Genomic DNA, 22,689 nt, shown 5'->3' with positions numbered 1-22,689 from the left:
GGCAGCCTCAGCCCAGACTCCAGCCAGGCCATGCCCCAAACGTGTTTCATTCCACCCCTTGATGATTAATCATGGGGATGGACGTTCTGAGCATTAGGGGGTGTTTATAAAAGCATCATTGGCTGTCATGTGATAAGAACAGATTGCAAACTTTTTTTTTTTTACACCCTTTCACCAGAGTAGCTTAGTGTCACCATAGTGACACTGTACTATTGTACTACACTGGGGGACGGGGATCAGGTTTTTTATTTTGTTTTGTTTTTTTAACACTTATTGCTTATACTGTGAAGATCAGTGTATTCGCAAGGGCTTTAGCTGTCATGAATGGGTTTCCCATTCATGAACAATTTGTTTTTGCCTGTGATCTTTGGTTAACCTAATCACATGATTCAAGTAGCCATGTGTCCTGTGATTGCTGTGGGCCAATCACAGATCACAACAGTGAGCATTCTGTTCATGAATAGAGCCCCATTCACCACAAGTTGTTTACATTGTTATCATGTGATCGCTATGACCAATCATAGCAATCATATGATACCCGGTTCCCGGTAACAGCGACTACGCCTAACCAGGTGCAGGCTCAATTGCAGGCTCGATTACTGTACTGTGGCGGGGCGGCAAGTGGTTAAGCTTTGAAAATGAAAGATAAAACCTAAGTGGTTGCTATGCACAGCTGCTTCAGACTTTGGCTACTCCGGTTATGATGAATCCTAGTAGATCTCCTCTAGATTAAAAATTATGCCTTCTCTCAGTTATTTTTAGCAACTCAATTTCTGCTTTAAATTGGAAGAAAAGCAACCTTAACTATGCATAAACATTTTCCCTCTCCTTCTCCTACCTATCCTGCATACACTGTAAAAGAGATCTGTGTACATACCTATTTTTAATCCAGTCCGGTCACATGATCAAGCAGCACCAGTTTCCCTGTGTAAGAAAGCGACTGCCACAGGGGAGAGGAGGGAGCACCAACAACTGTGCCAAGGGAGCCTAATGGTGATGTCACGGATCCTGGAATTCTAAGCCATTGTCAAGCACTCCCTTACCCAGGGAATCCGGAGCTGCTGAATCATGTGACCTTAATGAACCGGATTAAAAAATATAAAGTACACAGATTTTTTTTTTTTTATAGAGGGAATAGGATAGGTAGGAGGAGCGGGAAGGGAACGTATTTAAGAATAATTAGAGTAAAACTTTTCTTCCACTTTATGTACCACGGTATTTGTATTTCTGTCCATTCAATTCTGAGTTTTACACAGCCCTGTTGTCACAAAACATAGCAGGAAGATGACACCACGTTCTAGACTTTTAGAATGAAGAAGACATACAGTGGTGTCCTCACTCCACCCTCAGTCGACTGATTCATTGGTACAGGAGTAGCAGGAGACTGAATATGTCATCTCCCTCCTTTTATCAGCACATTTCTTGTTAATTTATTTGTATGCATCACACTTGACAGGCCTGCACCTCCCTCTCCCTGTCTGAGTCTGTGATTGGAAGAAGCTGATAAGTCAAATCCAGGTGCTTATAACTGTCTGTGGTTCAGCTTAAAAGTTCTACAAGCAGTATGTGCCTCCTTTGCATGTGAGTGGATAGTTTATTATCTTCCAAGTGAACACGGTACTGCCAGACTGCAAAAAAGGCCAAACTGGTAATGTTTGTGATGTTCATAAGAGTATATGAATGAAAATGAAAACATCAATGCTGCCCAAGGCAACCAACACAAGATTGTTGAACCATAAAATCATAAAAGAGTTCAATTATTTAGGCAGCATAGCATTGACTGTCTGAGCCAATGTCGAACTGGAAATAAAAAGCAGCCCTGGCATATAAAGCATGGAGGTTCACATTTAAGCATGTCATGTACTATAGTTTTGATAAGCCCAGTGGAGCAATACTGTTTTTTTGACAGGCACACGGTTCTTAGTGATGAATCTGCTATGAAATCAAGGTTACTTAAAGGCAAAGCAGTCAATGCGAGCTCACACTGGACCCAAGATACATTTTGACAACTACTTTTTTGATATTTTCCAGAGCCTTTGGGTGATCAGATGGGGCCAGAGCCCTAATACAGATCTGATCTGCAGTTCACCTGGGGAATCTGCTTTTAGGACCTCTGACAATCATTACTGGTGTATAAATTACAATTTTTTACATATTTTCGGGGTATTATGCGTTGCATCTGTGCCATTTAGGAGACGAGTAAAGGATATATGCCATTACCTGCTCAAGGTCATCTGAAACAGCAATACCTGTAGAACAAAATAAAAATAAAATAAGTCAAACATATTTTACACCCCAGACTACTGATAATGCTTTGAAAAATGTAAAGCATCAGGAATAACATAAAAAATGCGAACACTTGCACTATTAAAACTAAATAATATATATTATATATCAATCATACAATATCAATATAAAGTTCAAAAAATAGGTATTATAAACAGATATGTGTGTCAAATTTGGTACTACTTACTACGTGACAGGTTTTCCAAAGCTTTCCCCAGCTTTTTGCTTTCCTGAAGGATGTGGTTTAGTTCATCAAAATCATGACTTTCTGGTTTTGTCCTCCAATCCCATTTAGGATGTTCAATTGACCTTGGCACTGAAAAACAAGAAAAAAAAATCTGTATCACTCTAAAGAATACATGAACAGACCAGAATTATCTGTATTAGATGTAAATGCTAACCAAATTACATTTCCTTTGCTAAAGCACTGTTATAAACAAATGCCATTTAGAAAGGCACTTCCTGTGAAAGGCTTACAACACTCTGTCCCTGTTTCTTGATGAAGATGTTTGAACACACAAAGCAAGCATGGTCCACTGTTGGCACCCTCAGTAAGTGGCTAATAGAGTGGCTGGACAGAGGCTACAGGATATCAGCAGCACTAACATATAACATAAGGTGTGAACAAGTGTTGGATCGCCAAACAGTATGTTGTTTACTGGGCACTCAGTTTCGCACATCATGGATCAAATTAACAGATTGCTGTCATGGTACATGTTGGTACAAATGACAAAGTTAGACAAAGAGGCTGCATGCTAAAAATTATTTCTGGGACTTAGGGGCTATATTAAAGAAAAGGACCTCTAAGGCAGTATTCTTAGAAATACTATGTCAAATATAAATTTGTGCTGAGCTAAGTGTAAACAATCAATTGCAAACAAATATATTAGTGATGTACATTCAATGCTACATAAATAAATAGTGCTCACAAATAAATGAATAAGTTTCTGTGGTTTCTGTGGTAAGTAGTAAAAAATAGCCACCACCGTAATATCAAATCGGAGGCTTACCAGATCCTTAGACCCCTTTGCTATAGGGCAGGCATCACTAAATGGTGGACCGGGGTCCGGATGTGGACCGAGTCACTGTCCCATCTGGACCCATGCAGTCCTGCCATTTAAGAGCCTTTTCTTCCCCCAGTTGTCTCACGGTCATCCTCACAGAGCTGACAGCGGGAGGCAGGACAGTTCTGGATGGAGGGTGGGAGCTGACCGAGGTTAACAAGCAGGTGATTTGGTTGCTAGGATGAAGGGCAGCCTTGTTTGCAATGGATTGTTTACACTTAGCGCAACAGAAATTTATATTTGATTTGTCATTGAGAGGGGATATCCTCTGGCTGTGTTTGCGGCTTTGCACAATGAGAGTGTGGGGTATTTGCACAGTGCATTAATTATTTTTATTATCATTCTTAGAAATACTGCCTGTACCTCAAGTCACACAGAGTCAGCAGGAACCTAGGGAACTAACAATTGCCTAGGGAATTAACAAGTGGCAGAGGAATTGCTGCAGGAAGGAGGGTTTTGAGTTGATGGAGAACTGGGCAGACTCTGTTGAGGGAGAAGATGGCCAAAAGGTTGGAGTAACTTTTAAACTGTGTAACTAGAGTACCCAGAACGAATGCACATAAGCCTGCAATAGGATTTTGCAGCCTAGTGCAAACGAGGAAAAATCCAATATGCACTTCTATACAATTAAAAGGTATATTCACAAATGCAAGAAGCTTGTATAACAAAATGGAAGAAGTTGAACTGGTGATACATAAGGAGGATTTTGACTTTGTGGAAATATCAGAAACCTGGTTTGACAGCTCACATGACTGTCCAGGGGTACCCCCTGTATCGGAGGGACAGGGTAGGAAGAAGAGGGGGAGGGGTGTGTCTGTATGTCAAGAGTGATATACTATTGAATATGAAGGATTACACTGCTAAAGGGGAAAGGAAGGAGGTGGAATCCTTGTGGTTGAAGCTTCAAAGAGAAGAAACACATGGTAAATTAATGGAGAAGTATGAGGTTGCACAAAAAATTATACTCGCCTAGGTGAACGCAGCATCGCTCCGATGCTGCATCTGTCCCACCACCACTTCTAAGACTGAAAACTGATCGATTAAAGACCGCTGATCACTGCATCTGTCCCCCACCATTTCTAAGACTGAAAAGCTGAGTGATTAAAGACCACTGACCTCTGCTCTGATTACAGAGAAGTGGCTGTCAGTCACCGGCTCTCTACTCTGCCCCTTCAGTGCTCACTGAAGCACCAGGCTGTGGAGGGGACAGGAGCGGCTGGCTAAGGCCTTCAGAGGAGCTGAGCCAGCTGTTGGACCTGGCATCTAGGTGAATCCCGACTTCAAAGTTGGGATCTTTCCAGAGCCCAGAATGGCTGAGTGATGTCAGTGAATCAGCTGGAAAGTGAGTGATGAAAGCAGGTCACAGGAGTGGAACACGAACTGCACTTCTGTGGCAAAACACCTTTAGCCATACTTCTCCTTTAATAGTCCCCTAGTCTGAAGGATAAAGAGGAGACTGACCACAGAAGTGGTGAGGCAGGGAAATTTTATGAAGGAATTCTAATTCCCGGATACTGACTTGGCAGATGGAACCACTCACTCATCCAAGGGTCATCATTTCTTCAATGTCTAGCAGGACAATTTCATGTGGCAGTTGGTGCGTGCCCCAATTAGAAATGAAATCCTGCTTGACTTACTAATTACAAACAATACAGAGCTAACTGCAGATGTGGAAGTAAGGGATAATTTGGGAAACAGCAACCACAGAGTAATTATGTTCACCGTAAATCATAGGAAAAGGAGACAGATAGGACTGAATTTCAAAAGAGCTAACTAAGTTGCATTCCATAATACAAAACATTAAATGGGATCAAATTCTAGAAACAAAGAACACTAAAGAAAAATGGGAGTGATTTAAGTACATATTAAATAATGGCATTAGTCAATGCATTCCAATGAGCAACAAATATAAAACAACTAAAGATAAATTTGGGTGGTTATATTCTAGCATAAAAAGGCATATCAAATAGACAAAATTGCCCTTTAAAAAATAAAAGGATAAAAGGATCACCATTAGCATTCCAGTATTACAATGAATCCAAATAAGAAATGTAAAGGCATGATCAGGGCAGCTAAAATAGACCATGAGAGACACGCAGCAGAGTACAAAAAAATAAATAAATCCCAAATTTTCTTTTTTAAATATATCAATTGTAAAAAGGCCCCATAAAGGATAATCTGGCAAAGTTGATTACAAGTGACAAGGAAAAGGCATCTATACTAAATACATTCTTCTCCTTGGTTTTTACAAAGGAAAACGAAGGGGCATAATAAACAAGTCAGTATTGTTAGTAGTACAACATGGAATGTACCCTTGTGGCTAACAGGATACTGCATTCTAAAAAGATCTGAAAAAAATAATGCGAGTAAATCACCAGGACAAGATGACTTTCACCCAAAAGTCCTTAAAGAACATAGACATGGTATAGCCAAACTATTACAGGACAGCCTACTAACTGGAATGGTACCAGTTAGCATGGTACCAATATTCAAAAAGGGGCTGAGATATATATCTGGAAACTAAAGACCAGTAAGCCAAACATCAATAGCAGGTAAACTATTGAAGGGGATAATATGGGGCCACATCCAAGAATTTTCTAATGAAATTATGTCATTAGTATTAACCGCATGGATTTATGGAAGATCATTCTTGCTGCAACAAACTGTTAACATTCTATGAGGAGGTGAGCTGTAATCTGGATAGAGGAAGGACTGTGAACATGGTATATCAGGATTACACTAAAATTCACATCGTAGGCGCATTCCCACTCTGAGAGACAGAATTTAAGAAAAAAATGTCAGGAAATCACATTGTATGATTTTTAAAGAATTTATTTGTCTTGCACTGCTGAACATAAGTATTTGAACACCTAATAAACAGCAAGAATTCTGGCTCTCAAAGACCTGTTACTGTGCCTTTAAAAAGTCCACCTCTACTCTACTCATTAATCTAACTTAGTAGCACTTGTCTGAGCTCTTTAAAGACACCTGTCCACCCCACAGTCAGTCAGACGCCAACTACTACCATGGGCAAGACCAAAGAGCTGTCAAAAGACACCAGAGACAACATTGTGGACCTCCACAAGGCTGGAAAGGGCTATGGGGCAATTGCCAAGCAGCTTGGTGAAAATAGATCAACTGTTGGAGCAATTGTTAGAAAATGGAAGAGGCTAAAGACGACTGTCAGTCTCCCTTGGACTGGGGCTCCATGCAAGATCTCACCTCGTGGGGTATCACTGATAAGAAAGGTGAGGAATCAGCCCAGAACTACAAGGGAGGAGCTGGTCAATGACATGAAGAGAGCTGGGACCACCGTTTCAAAGGTGCTTTGCACGGAAGGTTCCCCTGCTCAAGTCATCACAATGCCAGGCCTGTCTGAAGTTTGCCAATGACCATCTGGATGATCCAGAGGCGGCATGGGAGAAAGTCATGTGGTCAGATGAGAACAAAGTAGAATTTTTTGGTCTAAACTTCGTCGTGTTTGGAAGAAAATGAAGGATGAGTTGCATCCCAAGAACACCATCCGTACTGTGAAGCATGGGGGTGGTAACATCATGCTTTGGGGTGCTTTTCTGCGAAGGGGACAGGACGACTGCACTGTATTAAGGAGAGGATGAATGGGGCCATTTATTGTGAGATTTTGAGCAACAACCTCCTTCCCTCAGTCAGAGCATTGAAGATGGGTCGTGGCTGGGTCTTCCAACATGACAACGACCCGAAGCACACAGCCAGGATAACCAAGGAGTGGCTCCGTAAGAAGCATATCAAGGTTCTGGAGTAGCCTAGCCAGTCTCCAGACCTAAATTCAATAGATCATCTTTGGAGGGAGCTGAAACTCCGTGTTGCTCAGCGACAGCCCCGAAACCTAACAGATCTAGAGGAGATCTGTGTGGAGGAGTGGGCCAAAATCCCTGTTGCAGTGTGTGCAAACCTGGTCAAGAACTACAGGAAATGTTTGACCTCTGTAATTGCAAACAAAGGCTTCTGTACCAAATATTAACACTCATTTTCTATGGTGTTCAAATACTTATGTTCAGCAGTACAAGACAAATAAATTCTTTAAAAATCATACAATGTGATTTCCTGAATTTTTTTTTTTAATTCTGTCTCTCAGAGTGGGAATGCACCAACAATGTGAATTTCAGACCCCTCCATGATTTCTAAGTGGGAGAACTTGCAAAATTGCAGGGTGTTCAAATACCTCTGTTCCTCACTGTATATATGACATCACCAGCATCTTCACCCTTTGTCTACATTCAACTGTCAGCTGGGAAATCTCCCAGCTAGCAGCTGAATGAGTCATAGATGAGTCACTGGTTGCTAGGAGGCCTACAGCTACTGATGTCCTAGCAACCTACTAACCCTGCACCAGAAGCAGTCACATTTATGACAGTGTCCGAGCAAATACATGCTCCAGTTTAAGCACTGGCGTCTCTGTACACCAGCTCAGAGTCAGTCTTAATTACCTTCATTTTCCTAATCTGAAAACTGGTGGTAAATCTTTCTGAATCTGTCACAGCCATAGTGATAGGTTCTTAAAAGAAGAGTTCCACTACAAATACTGTAGCTACTGACTTTTAATATCAGGGCACTTACCTGTCTAGGCAACCAGCGGTGTCCTCACCCGAGGCGATTCTTCAATCGGCTATCGGGTGCTGGCACCACCATAGGGAAACTGGCAGTGAAGCTTTGCGGCTTCCCAGCGAGTTTCCTACTACTCGTGCGTGAGCCACACTGTGCTTTGAGATTGGTCCTGCAGTCTTCTGGGGCCTGCAAAGTGTCCTAGAAGACTGTGGGGGGAAGGGGCAGGGCCGAAAGTGGGAGCGAATACTTGTTAAAATTAGGTACCCACTTTCCCCTCTCCCCCTCCAAAAGGTGCCAAATGTGGCGGGGGAGGGGAAGGCAGACAAGTGGAGCTTCCCCTTTGGGTGGAGCTCTGCTTTAAAGTTGCTCACATTGGAACTGCAAACAAAACTGGCACCAGGCTTTCCTGAATTAGGCACAGGTTGTTTAAAAGGGAGCCAGAAAAGCATTGCAAATGCTATACTGAATTCTCTCCATAGTACTGTAGTAAACAATATGTCTTTCATTTATGATTTACATCCACTTTAAACTTCCATTTTTTATATTTTTCTTTACTATACACACATATTATAAATCCCTGCAGGTACATTTAATCCAGTTGCTGTTCAGGCCACTTAGACGCCTCTGCAAAACAATACTACAAAATCCTTCATTATAGAAGCAGATGGTTTTCTAGTCCAAAAATACAACTGCCTTGTTAAAATTGTTTTTCTCCTGTATTTAATCTTTGTCCTTGGCCACAAGCTACATATACATTAAAAATAAATTAGTTTGTATGCAGTACCCTTACATATTACTGTACACTTATTTTTAAATGTAACATCAAAGATCTCAGCAAATTCACATCTACAGTTGTTTGAGATTTAGAAACAGCCACCTATTCCCTTGTCAGTGCCATGTGTCTATGATCAGAGTATGGTAAACCTAAGAATTGATGACATGTATATTTTCTTTCAAATGTTCTAAAAAAGTAATTTAAGGTAATCTTATTTGTGTGGAACAAAGATGTTACTGTGAGAAACCTTTTAATACCGACCCCTTGATGCATCAGGCTTTCTCTATGTGAAAGGCAGAATGGAGACAACAATGGATGTATTCAAGAATCTGTCCTCTATATTACAAACAGGTAAGAAAAAAGGGATTCTCAGATCCCCACGTAACTAACACAAGGGACTGAGGTGGGCTGATGTAAAACATCAAACTCTATTACAACCTGTGAATAATTTAGGTACTGAGCAGGCTATTATTATTATTATTATATTCTTTTAAAGGTAATATGTCCTTTTTGTACATGCAGCTTTAGTCTGCTCCAATACACTTTATCTGGGTATTGCTCCTGTTACAACAACCAGTTCTCTCCTATAAATATATTAATGATTTCCATCATCAGCAACATGATAATCCTAGTGTGAACCACTTCATTGCATAGCTAATTAAGTTACTGGAAGCATCAAATATGTGCCAACTGGGAGAATTTCACTAAGTGACAGGCTGTGATCAAGACAAAGCTCTGTCACTGATTGAAGTAGAGATGATGCCACATGGCTGTGCCTTGCAAGAAGTCAAAATCTACAAGCAAAATAAGGGTTTATAGCATTTTTTATGTGCAAAAGTGCAAAAATGGTACCAAACTGATTAATACAATTTCTTCAAAATAGAAAACCTTATAACCTTGTATCAAAATAATATTTCTTTTTTTGACTGAAACCTAATGTTATCATTTCACAGACAGGAATATTTTATAGGAGGGCAAATACTGCATATGACCTGGGCCACTAGAAGCACATTAGCTATGCCTGTGCAAGCTTATTGAATGCATATAAATATATATCTATAAGTAAATATATTATTACAACATGCAATTCAAGCAAGGCTCAATACAAATGCCAAAAGTACCTGTATGGTACTAACGGCAGACCCAACTGCAGGACAGAATCCTGATGGAGAAACTCCTAGGGTCTAGAGTTACACCTTCCACGTGCAATGATAGAACTTGCAGAAAGTGGACTTTCTATCCTTGAGCACCATAGGCATAAAACTCTTAGGGGCCATGGAGGGCCATGGGAAAAGGCCTTCATCTTGATCCTGAAAAGCAACTGGAGAGAAGCTTCAGGGAAAGAAAGGCATAAATTAGGGGGTACTTATTCTGAAGAGCCACTGGTGCATCTGCAGCATTGGCCAGTGGTTCTTTGGATCTAAACTGTCTAGTTTGATGTGGAATCTGGAGGTAAGACATCCACATCTGGTGTTCTCCACCTGTGTCACAGGTCCCAGAACACATCTGGGTGCAGAGATCACCTTGCTGGCTCCAGACAGATAAAATCTACCTGCCAATTTGATCATGCTGGGGATGTACCCATCGGACAGAGCTGAAACGTATAATTCTGCCAAAACAGGATTCATTCTACCTTTTTTGTTGCAGTAAGACTTCTTGTTCCTCCCTGATGACTGTTGACCTTGTCTCTAACGCTGGAGAGGCAGCCAAATCACCTGAAGCTCTAGGATGTTTATCGGGAGACTATATTCCACCGTCAGCCAAGTCCTCTGCACTGATAGCATGCTAGATAAGAATATAGTGGAGACTAGATTCTACCGACAACCAAGTCCTCTGCACTGATAGCAGGCCCAGGACTCCCCTTCAGATATTTTCAGAGCTATTTTGTGTGGTTCCTGATCATGTGATCACCAGGCCAATCAATTGTGGAAATCACAAGCAAGCTAGAGGTTTGTTTCGAAACAAATGTATCCAGCTTGAAGATGACACTGGGCTTCTCTCCCACTCTGTGCACTTCCAAAGATAAAGAAAGTACTACTTCAGCATTTAAATGTATTTAATTATATAAAAACAATTGTGTGTAAAAAAACAAACTTTTTTTTTTCTCAATTTTTCCCAAAAATGTACAAACAACCTATGGACACCCCTATACATGCTCTGTAAGTCTTCTTGTAAAAAATTCAAACTTAAAAGAGAAGTATGGGAATTCGTTTTTTTTTTTTTTTAGACATACTTACTTAGGTGTATGCAGCATTGATCCGATGCTGCATATGTCCCCCCGCTGGTTCTAAGGGTGAGAACTCAGCGTTCACCTGACCACTGGTCGCTGAGTTCTCACAGCCACTTTGAGTAGAGAACAGTGACTGTCAGTCACTGCTCTCTACTCTGCCTCCCATGCTCACTGGAACACTGGGCTGTGGAGGGGAAGGAAGCAGCTGGCTCAGGCTCTCAGCGGTTCGCTGAGAGGCTGAACCAGATGTTGCTCCAGACCCTGGGGTGGATCCCATGCTGAGTGATGTCAGCCATCAGTGGGCTTCAGTTCACTGTCAGCTGAAAATGGGTCACAGGGGTGCTGAACGAACTGCACTCCTATGAACCACAGGAGAAGTACAGCCAAAAGAGCTTTGGCTGTACTTCTTTAATAAAAATTATTGGAGCAGAAAATTTACAAACAACCTATCCTTCTTTTTATTGATCGAACCAAAAATCTAGAGTTATTCTTTAAAAGTAAAGAATTTGCGTATCCATTTGACTATTAAAGAATATGTAAACCCTTACCTTGTAGAACAACCCATTCCATTTAAAAAAAATTAAAGGGAAAAAATGTATGTATAAATAAACAGTATCAATACCTTTATTCCATTTTTTAAATTTTTTTTATAAGTGATCACATACCATCTGTTCTCATCTGCATAAGGACCTCAGGGAGGGGAAATAGCAGTACACTGACCTTCCCAGTGAATGGCTGTGAGGGGGAGCATGTCAGCACAAGCCTGATTATTGGATTATCCCCCCAGCACAGCCAGAAAAGTGACCACGCTGTGCTCTCATGCCTAGTATGGTCAGTTTGTAATAGGAAAGAAGAGGGACTGGCGGGAACACCAGGAATTTCACACAAAGGAAGCAACATAAAGAACAGGATACTTTTTCATACAAATACATGGTACAGCAGGCACATATAAAGAATATGAAATGTTGGGTTGACTTTTTTTTAAAGATATGGGGTACAGGGAAGTGTCACTAGTATATGCCCCATTTTTAAAGAGCAACTCTAGGCAAATGTGTAAAATTGTGCATGAAATCAGTTATTTGCTTAAAATATGCCCATATGCCAAGATTTTAAATCTCAGCTGGAATTTGAAACCAGCCTTGCAGTGTAAACGTATTTGGAGGAAAAGAAATTAAGTATGGTTATATGAGAGTCTAGAGTGGACACTTGGGCAGAAGAATAATTGCAATGATAAATTATGGCATTCACTTGTTGCCTGGCAAAAGGAAGCAGTAAGATGAGCTGAAGAACAAAGTCAGCAAAACTGCATAAATATGTGGTTATTCTTCCTTCTCTAAATGGCCACAAAAGTATGTGTGTTCCTCTATAAAACCGCACAGTGGATTTGGTGGTTTTTCCAGTGCTGTCCTAATATCACACTTAAACCAGGTAGTATATTACTCTACACATTATACCACACAAACATTGCTATCAGGAAGTTGTGAATCCTCAATGCCGTTTTCAGGTGACAAGCTAGACACTGGAGTGATACACTGCATATCATACAACATTTTTTTTCCACAAGCTATCATAATGAATAACTTCAGCATCTGAAACTGACACTTTCCTTTATGGGTCTGTCGAATTCAGAATTGTATGCAGAATCTAAAGAAACAGCAATCTCTCATGGTGTAGAAGATTAGAAGTGTCAAGCTATATCACATTTCTGTTCCACACTCCCAAAATAAAGAACACACAGCTGTCATGATATATCACAGTATTCTAAAGGACTCAGGTATGATAGAAATTGTTGTTAAAAAACAGATGGAAAACCAGAAAGCTTGAGCTTGTCGACATAATAAAAATGGTGGTATTGCTTGTGTTTATCACCCTGAACACAGCAGAGTCTTCTTAAGCACAAGGTATTTGCATGCCTTTCATTCAAAAAGAATAGATTTATTCCTCATTTCAGGATAGTGAAGGGCTTTTTGGTTCCATTTAGTGTAACGCAACACCTGTTTGATTTACCACCTTGCAAACCAAACAGGCACAGGAGACTATGCTTCACTACATGGTTTAGTTTCACTGCTACTTAAGTTTAAATTATAAAATGTTTTAGTACTCTGGGAGTGATTTGCCCCAATGTGTTTTTTTATTTAAAAAATCTCATTATTTAAAAATAATATTGGGAATACACTTAAACAAAAGATCTCCTACAGATGGCAGTTCATACATCCAACTATCTGACAATTGTTTGATCAGAACTTTTTGACCATGTTGGTTGAGCATGCATCTATCTGAACAATCACTGGCGTATAAGCACACACAATACCACACACACACTTAAAGCAGAAATCCAGTCAGAATTTTTATTTTCCCGTGCAGTGGGGCTGTGCCCACACTGCATGGGTTAACTGCTCGTTTTGTCCAGGGGCTCAGTGGAAAGCTATAATTGACCCATCCTCTGAAAAACCATGCTCCCCCACATCCAGGGATGGACTTTTCCTGCCATCCTCAAGTCTGCAGCCTGTCTGTGGGTGTGATGACATCAAGAACAGCCTATTCGCAAGACCGCTAGCGTGCAGGGGGGCAGGAGCGATGGGGCCTGGTCTTGCGCTTGGAGGATCGGCGGATTAGGGGTAAGTACAGTGCCTTGAAAAGTATTCAAACTCTTGAAATTTTCCACATTTTGTCATGTTACAACCAAAAACGTAAATGTATTTTACACAAAGTGGCACATAACTATGAAGTGGAAGGAAAATGATAAATGATTTTCAAAATTTTTTACAAATAAATATCTGAAAAGTGTGGCATGCATTTGTATTCAGGCCCCCCCCGAGTGAATACTTTGTAGAACCACCTGGTGCAATTACAGCTGCAAGTCTTTTGGCCAGTTCACGGACATCATGGAACCTTCATCTTCTGCTATAGTTGTGTGGCAGTAAGTGATCCTTAATGCGGCACAGAGAGTTGCTCACCTAATGACATGTGAGCGATGTCCTGTGTGGTGGTACTCTTATCCTGGGCCAAAATCACGATGCACCCTCCCAAGGTTAAATGAAACAAAGCATCATTTAACCCAAAACAAGAGCACTATCTACTAGAAGCGGACTTTTACCAGGGGACAGCGCAGGATTGAGGGCAAAAACTGATTTTTTTTTTATTGCAAGGTAAATTATTACTTTTATTCGTAATTATAAGTCTTCCTCAAAGAGAATAAAGAACTAGTTTGACTGCTAGAGTCTACTTACATGACTTTGATTCCGGTGATGGTGGTGAAATATTGCAGACCGCAAGGTCACTTTTTGATTTCTTCGGTTTCTTTGCATTTACTTGCCAAGGTTTTTCATAGCTTCTAAACTCTCTTCTAGCTCCTTTGTATTCTGAGAAAAGAAACACATTTAGTTTTATAAAAAAAAATTAGTGATACTCGGACCATGGCAAATTCCCTTAAAGAAGAATTCCGGTATGGTGCTAACAACCATACAATAACCATATGTAGATAGTTGAGTAAAAGTGCTAATGTAATTTTTATTAAAAGTGCAAGCTTTGTGCAAAACTCTAAAAATCTGTGACATCATTGTTACACTACTCCCTCTTCAATATCTCAGGCTCTTGGAGGAGGTATCTCAGAAATAGCCTGGTCACCTCCAGTTAGTGTTTGTTGCTGCTCACTGAGACTAAAAATCCCACCATATCCTGAGATTTAGAGTCTTGAGTGGACGGGACCATTGGTGTGTGTGCGATGGATCAGTTATGTTTCAGTCACAGGACTCGGACACTGCCCACCCACATCTCTGCACCCTCCTCTACTTACCCTTTCTTATTGTGTGACTACACTGTGCATCTACACCCACAGTATCACAAGTGGATGTGATGTGATTCATTTGCATAACCTGCAGGCATGGAGAGTCCTTATCAAAAGTGGTAGGTTATAGGAGACAGGACAGACTCCTGGCCCAACAATTTAACTATGCAGTACAGTGGGCGAATCAGACCAGGCAGTCCTGAGTCTGCCCACTGAAGCGAGGTGCAACATACTTACATCACCGCTTGTTTTGTAAAGGACTAAAATGGGGAATGTACAAGCCCAGTGACTGGGGGGGGGGGGAGAGGGTATATAAAACAGGGCAATAAAGAATGTTGGATTTCAAAATTTTTTTCATGGAGTTCAGCTTTAACCAAAAGATCCCTAGTAGGGAGCTACTGGTCAAGTTGTATTACCATGGCACATAAACAGAAGTAGTAGAGCTGTCAAGCTATGTTCTTTGAGCCCTGACATGTGCATATAGTATTACACCTTGCCTTATATGACCCACTCAACACCAAGGGGACATATACTTGTGGGGAAAGAACAAAAAGAGGGCGCACAGGCCTAGTGCATTACCATAAAAAATGTTTAATAAAAAATAAAGTAGGTGTTGTACTCACAAACGACAATATAGTCAAGGCACATCATAGAAGAACAGCTGGATCAACACCGCGCTGAGTAACAGTCCACAATAGGGAGTTTAGACATCCAAAAGGCTGATGCGTTTCGAGGACTTGCCTCTTCCTCAGAGCCAATTCTACCTCTTTTCCCATTCTAAGCACAAGTCAAAATTTTGGATTTCTATGCTCTTTCAGTCATCACCAGGACAAATAGAGAGGCCGCAATAAAAATTTGTCAAGAGGTTCTAAATCTATCCAAAACCATAAGATGAAAATGGTTGAAAGATAGACTTCAAAGCTGACCTCAGGTTGTGACTGAACAAAGTAGAAGCAGCACACGAATGAGGTCATTCTGCTCTCAACTCTTACCAATGTTAAACAGACAGCATTGTGCAATGTCCAACAGGCTCAGAGTGCGCCAACCTTCCCTCTCTTGGACTGAGTGATGCTGTACGGGAAGTTACAGGGGACCAATACCAACAAAGATTTAAGTACATTTGACAGCTGTGTGTAAAAATGCATTTAATGAGCCCATAAATTAATTAAATTGTGTTTCCATATCAGCCTGGAGTTCAGCTTTGGAATTCATTTGTCGGAGAGGACTGAGTATGGGGGTCCAGGAGACATTTGTTCCATGGAAAAGTATTACTAAGATCTGTTGGGTTGGTGTCCTTCAGTGGAGATACTTCATCATTCATACATTGTTCCTAGTGGCAAACAAAAGATTTCCAAGCACACTTACCAGCAAGGCTGAAAAACAACCAAATTGATCCTGTCTAGCTATTTACATTAAAACCAGGGGTTTTTGTTTGCACTCTGTTTATTTGGTTGTTTTGCAGTCTAGCTGGTACGTGTGCTGGGAAATCTTTTTGTTGTTTTGTGATGTGCGTTGCCCTTCCTTGTGCACCTTACTGCAAAGGTTAGTTATAGGTTGGGGTGGTCGTCACTTTTTTGTACAATGGGTTCAATTTGGTGCAGGGACGCACTGGATGCCTTCAGCTGCCATTGTGCCTTGCTGGGCATCACAATCATCCTTGTGTCTGTAAGGAGGGGTGGGCTCCCTCCAGGCCCACATGCCCTTAATGTATCCCCTGCTATAGCTATATATGCTCCAACTTGGGAGACTCTGAAAATTATAGAATTAGGACCGTAGTATACAGAGAAGCCTTGATGTAGGCACTGCAGCTTACACATATAGTTGCAAATGTGTTCAAGCAAAACCCTCTGTTTTTAATATAAATTGTTAGACAGGGTCAATTTTGTTGTTTTGCAGGCTAGCTGGTGTGTGCTGGGAAATCTTTGTTTGTATGTGATGTGCATTGCTTTGCCATGTGCACCTTACTGCAAAGGCTAAGGGGGGTTTCCACTTTTTTTTTTAAATTGTTCTGAGTGGGACCCACATTTACAAAAACATGCTGAGCATTATACAGCTAGCTGCTCCGTGTTCAGACCTGTGATCAGTGGTAGAATGAAGTCTTTCAGCAACAGCTTCCTTTGCAGATCCTAAATATTCATGTGATAGAATACCTAAAACTGCCGCCATGTCACCAACTAATAAGGTTCCATGCCAATCTTTTCTCAATGCACTTTTAGCCTTCACAATTCAGTATAGCTAGCATGCTACTGCTCCTTATCTATCCATTCAGTATATGGGGCAGGGAGAAAGACAATTATTAACTAAAAACAATTAATCCAGTTATAAAATAACTAGAATAATCAAATATATTTTTACTTCGAACTGCCACAAATACCCTAATCTGTCTTGATATAGGCTATATGCATTCTCCTGTACAGCAGGACACAGGCAGTAGCAGCATCAGCACTCTCAGCCAGTCAGGTTTTTAATGCTTTACATTTACATTGATAACTCTTACAGGGGAAGAAAAATACAGAAACGGTTTAATCAAGCCCCTTTATTGTCCAGTCAACATGCTGGGAGAGTATAGCTGGCTAAGCAAGCAAAAGTAAAGGAGACATTTTCTCATATAGTCACCGCTCAGAGGGCTGAGAATCCTTCTCATTTTTTTAGAGGGAAGATTTCTGAACTGTGCACACAGGGGATGTTTGCAGCTAGAAGGTGAAAGTAGGGTATACTACTGTATGTAGCACTACTAACAAATGAGCTGCTGAAGTGTTTTGATTCTCTGCACAACTCGCTCATCCAGTACTTACTGACACACCTTGAGGTATTTTAAAGAATTTATTAGGCCAAGAATAGCCTAAAAAAAGAGAAAATTAGCAGGTGTATTTATACAAACAATCAATAAGACAATAATGCTACTCTGAGAGGTATGGTAAATGAAAAAAAAAAACGTTGGCAGGAAACGTTGGGGCCCTTGAAGAAAGCACAAAAATTCCCAGCAGACAACAGATTAACTTGTGCAATGTCTCTTACCAGACCAAGCGTGCTCTCCAGACCTGCTCTGATTCAGTTAAAGTTTTCAAAAAGAGGCATAGGAATTGCTGTGATTGCTCTCTTCCAATCCTGATGAGAAAGTCTGTGGTAGTGGTAGGAGTGGTTTTCAATACAGTCTCACCAGGCATCCAAATCACACCTCACACCTTCCCAATAGAGGTTTTCAGCCTCTTTGCTTCTCTGAATTCCCACCTGATTGTGGTCAGCTATGGCAGGGATATGTTCATCCAGCAGCAGCTCAGTCTTTTCCCCAGAAACCTGCTTGCTTCAAGACAGTCCTCTCCTCCTCCCTCAGCTGCCTGCCAACCCCTTTCTCCTTGCTCTGCTGCATTAGCCAATCACCTCCAGGATCGAATCAGACCCAGCCAGATGGCTGCCCCCTGCACTAGAGACACTCCATAGACAAGCATTGCAAAGTGGTCTCCTTAAAGATGGCTGCTGCACTTCTGCATTAATGAATATTAGGTTTAAACATAGCCTACACCACAGAAGGATAATACAGCAGTAACAAAGGGAGAAGCTCTGAAGCAGTTATCAGCTAGAGTCCAGGTTACACATATATGGAGCATACAGTTTGGATTCCAAAATTATTATTTGTGCCTGAAGTTTATTAATTGTAGTAAAAAAAAGTGGTATGCCGTTTGCATTGTGACTGGGGTATGTCAATCAAATGGTTGAACTGAATTACAAATCCTTTGACGGGTAAAACCGTTCCCGTGTATGCATTTCAAATATGTTTTAAGCTGTCTGCCTAGAGTTTAGACTTAATGTAAAATAGTCTACTGGCTATGTAAGCAAGTTCAGCTAATTTAATTATAATAAATCAATATGCATAATTAATGCCAGCAATGCAATATTATTAGATGCAAATTTACCATGACTGTGTGTGTGCACTCTCACGCATTTATTTTTTGTATTTAAATATTGAATAACAAAAATAGAATATACTTGTTGTAAAGCCATAGCAGACAATTTTGTTGGCAAAGACATGCTTGTAAAAACACAATCTATTTAGCTATGATTTGTAACACTTCATCTCAATAAGTCCTTATTAGTTTTACATGGGTTTACAATGTTAGTGATTCAGGGTTAGGTCACAAAGTTTGTACTGACTTCAAGTCCCAAAATCATACACCGCTCTACATATCTGTAGGTGACCAGATGTAAGGGGGTGAGTGGGATTCCTCCCTATAGTATGAATACATGCAACTGTAGGGGAGGGAATTCTGTAGCCTAAGAGAACTCCTGCCCTTTGATGGATGATGTAGAGCAAGGAGTATGGTGTACAATTTATTTTAGACCTGCCCCTTGGATGTTGGCCAGAGGAGTATACAGTATACTATGCCAGATAGGTAAATCGTAAGCAAAGTAGTAGTAATGATACATGAACCTAATGATGGAATACTATTCAAGCCAGAGGAGGATCCAGGGTGCCTTGTCAATGCTGCTGTGTGTATAAATTGACTAGCTGCTGTTTTGCAGTTAAAGCTGCATCAAATCCAAAAGCAAAAAATAATATATTGCAGCTTACCAATCTTAGTTCTCTTTTTTAGGGTTTTTTCCCTTTACTTTCACCTGTTGATCCATATAGCAAGCCTGTTATTGTTTCCTTTAACAGACCAAACTCTTCAGAAAAAGTGGAAGTTAGTGGGTTCAGACAAACCATTTAACATTGACAGGAGTTCTTGCATGGGTTAGCTTTTATTAAAACCTTTATATCAAAATGTAAAAAAAAAAACCTGTTGTTGTAACTGCTTACAAAGTGTTATCTGGAGTTTGACTTTAATTTGTGCATTCAACATTACCCTCTCCTTAGACTGACAATACTGCTGTCCAAAGGTAACTCCATTGCTCCTTCATAGAGTGGAGCAATCCTAAGACAGGAAGCATGTTACTAGTAGGATCACTAGGTGAAAATAAAGAAAAAAGGGTCTATGAATGTTGCAACCACATTTAAGGATTGGTATGTTACAATATATTACATTTTGGGGGGGTAAAATACTGCTTTAAGCTGCAGATGCCTGGTTCCTCTGAGTAAGGCCAGACTTTCCCAGAAATGTATAGAGGGCAGAATAAGAATTCTGCTGAGTAGTTCGAGGGAGCAGAACAAGAGTTGTGCTGAGTAGTTTCATCACTGATGTTTTGTGCTTGGGGGGGCAACAAAAAAATGTACATTGTACTTACTTACACCCAGTGTGTCAACACAGTACATACAAAAATAGATATATAAAACAGTTAAAATTGTATCAGCTTGCAGTTTTACATTGCTATAATTATAGAGGCTCCATAGCCTGTGTTTGAGAACTTTTGACATCCTCCTTTTCTCTCATCTTTTACTCTATTGGCTCTCCCGCAGGGACGATTTGCAATTTGTCCAATGTATTTCTTGGTTGGCTTATATACTCCATGCATTTCATATGCTATTATTCCTCTCACTAATGCCTGATCTCAGGCAATAGGCGTATGGATCCTTATCCATTCCTCAGGCTGATTTATTGACACAATATGGTTAATGTATTTTTTGACATATCATCTACTTTGTCACTAGTTACAAGTATGTTATTCTGTGCATGACTGATTTTGTTCTGTTGGCTCTTGCTGTTATATCTTTGCCTGTACACATAATAGCAGTTGCAACTGTATTTTCTGAAATCAAAAACTTTTCAATAAAAATTTATTGAAAGGAAAATTGTATCAGCTTAGGAAAACACACAGCTAAAATAAAAATATATAGTTTCCTTCAATGGCGGGAAATTTTCCAGCCTTTGTCTATATATGTACAGACAAATCACACAGGAGCTTTTTCTATTGAATTCAGCCCAGAGACCCAAAGCTATTAACAATTACAGAGCCTTAAATTCAGGGCCATGAAAGGGGTGGGGCATCCCTACAGTGAAGATTTCTCCAGGATCCAGTTGTCTGCATGACGTGAGACATACATTACAATTAGGTTAGGTCACTAAAGCTGTAAAGCTAAAAGTCCTTCTTAGCTAAACTTCAGTTTTATTTGAGTCATCTTAAGAAGGTAACTGGGAGGAGCTGCTCTCATTTGTATATATAACAACTTAAAGGTTGGGATTTGAAAGGAATTATTTTCAGCAGGAGGCAAGGGGAAAAAAGGAAGACCTGAAAAGGAGCCCAAAGCTCTGATGGTTGGATAAAACTATGAGATATTCATATGCAATATATTATATACACAAAAATGTACATTTAATCCAAAACTCTATATCTCTAATAAGATTAAAACAAAGGTATAGGTTCCAATACAGAACATTTGGGATACACCACTAACATTTTAGTATGAAACATTAATCACAATTATCTGATAGGAGTCTTTAAGTCTGTTTTCTGACTATTTACAGACTGAGTTTTCTAATCCTTACAAATTAGCCATCTGCGAGGATCCATGTAAAACACTTTAGCAAAGTCCAAATACACTACATAAACAGCCATCTCTCTGTCTAAGCTTATCTTTCTCTTAAGCGAAAGTAGATGTGTTTGACAACTTCTGTTTTTCCTAACCCATGATATCTATTGCTTTCAGTTTTAGATTGCAGCAAATACAGTCTAATGTTATGATTTATCAATCTATCAAATATTGTCCCTAAGTCCCTATAAAAGAAGTTGAACTTTACTGAGTGAAAACCTTGATCATGTTTAGAAAATGGATACCACACTGATAAAAAAAAAATCATGTTCCTTATTATGGCTCACTAAAACATAAGAATGCATCCTAAGCCTGGTATATGAATGGTTTTACCTTAAATGGCCTAATACTCAACAAATGACCAAGCCCCTTCTAAGGGTTACGATCGGTCAAAATCGGTCAATACTACCAATTAGTCCTGAATATACCACAGTCAAAACTTACAATAAGTTAGACTTTGACCAGGGCTGTGACACACATGCATCTGGTTTGATCATCTGCCAAACCAGAAATAGTGGGGAGGTGGGGGATGGGACTCCTTGGCGAGTCTACAGTACAGCTAAGTTTCTAGTCACGTTTTTCCATTATTGAATTTGCTATCTTTATCAATTAGTACTTAATTAAATGTTATATACAGTTTGACTTTACCTGCAAGTGTTTGTGTGATCTCTTTGCACATCTTAAAAATAACCTCAAAAATGTATCATGTGACCCTGATAAAACACACACTGGCACCAAACCAGTCATTATAGAATACCTGCACATCAGCACTTTTAGAAGCCTTCAGCAAAGGATAAGTTCACCTTTCATAACACCCATATGCAGAGACCGGCCTGCCCCCACATTCCCCCGATCCCCATTGTGACAGCTAGCAGGGGACCTTCTCCTTCCCACTAGCTGTCACAATTTTGCCCGGCCCCATCACTCATTCACAGTATTCTGTGAACGTGAAAACTACAAATCCCGGCAGCCTTTGCGGCTGTCGGCTTGTAGTTTTCAATGAATTACCATGGTGCACCACAGCGCTGTGGTAGTTCATTGAGCCTTCCTGTCAGTAAGTATCTGCTTTCCTGTACGGGATGTACGCGCAAGAAGATAAACTGACAGGTCAGGAGGAGACCTGCATGGCACCAGTGATCTGCTGATAATTGGTGCAATGCTTTGAGGCTCCACAAACAAAAAATAATAAATGCTCATATGTTTACCTGCAAAACAATGTGTATTATTTTTTGTTAAAAGGTGAACTTATCCTTTAATCTGATAATTAACAATGCTAATATTCGTTATACTGTATGTATGAATAGATGGACTATATGTATGAATAGATGGATAAGAATTAAATTGTTTTTATATGTTCAAGATTGAGAAAAGTATGTATGTGAAAATACATATGTGTTTGGTATCTAAAAGCTACAACTAAGGCTTTACAGATGGTAGTCATTAGACATGACTAACACAGCCCCTACCATCCCAAATTGTCTGTACCTGAGGTCTCCT

General features: G+C 40.2%; 1 protein-coding gene across 1 annotated transcript in view; it reads right to left on the bottom strand.

Annotated features, from left to right (window-relative positions):
- CUNH8orf34 (chromosome unknown C8orf34 homolog) overlaps positions 1-22,689 on the bottom strand; it is a 377,615-nt gene that overhangs the window by 256,264 nt on the left and 98,662 nt on the right. The window contains exons 3-5 of the mRNA XM_089654283.1: positions 14,170-14,301; positions 2,474-2,602; positions 2,221-2,249 (exon numbers count right to left, since the gene is read on the bottom strand). Of these exons, the coding sequence (XP_089510409.1) occupies positions 2,221-2,249; positions 2,474-2,602; positions 14,170-14,301 (290 nt within the window). The remainder of the gene's footprint in view (positions 1-2,220; positions 2,250-2,473; positions 2,603-14,169; positions 14,302-22,689) is intronic.

This window comes from Staurois parvus, unplaced genomic scaffold (assembly GCF_062004578.1).
Source record: "Staurois parvus isolate SC_StPar_1 unplaced genomic scaffold, SC_StPar_1.0 ptg000748l, whole genome shotgun sequence".
Classification (NCBI taxonomy): Eukaryota; Metazoa; Chordata; class Amphibia; order Anura; family Ranidae; genus Staurois; species Staurois parvus.
Note: the sequence above shows the minus strand (reverse complement) of the source record. Positions and strands in the feature narration are given on the sequence as shown.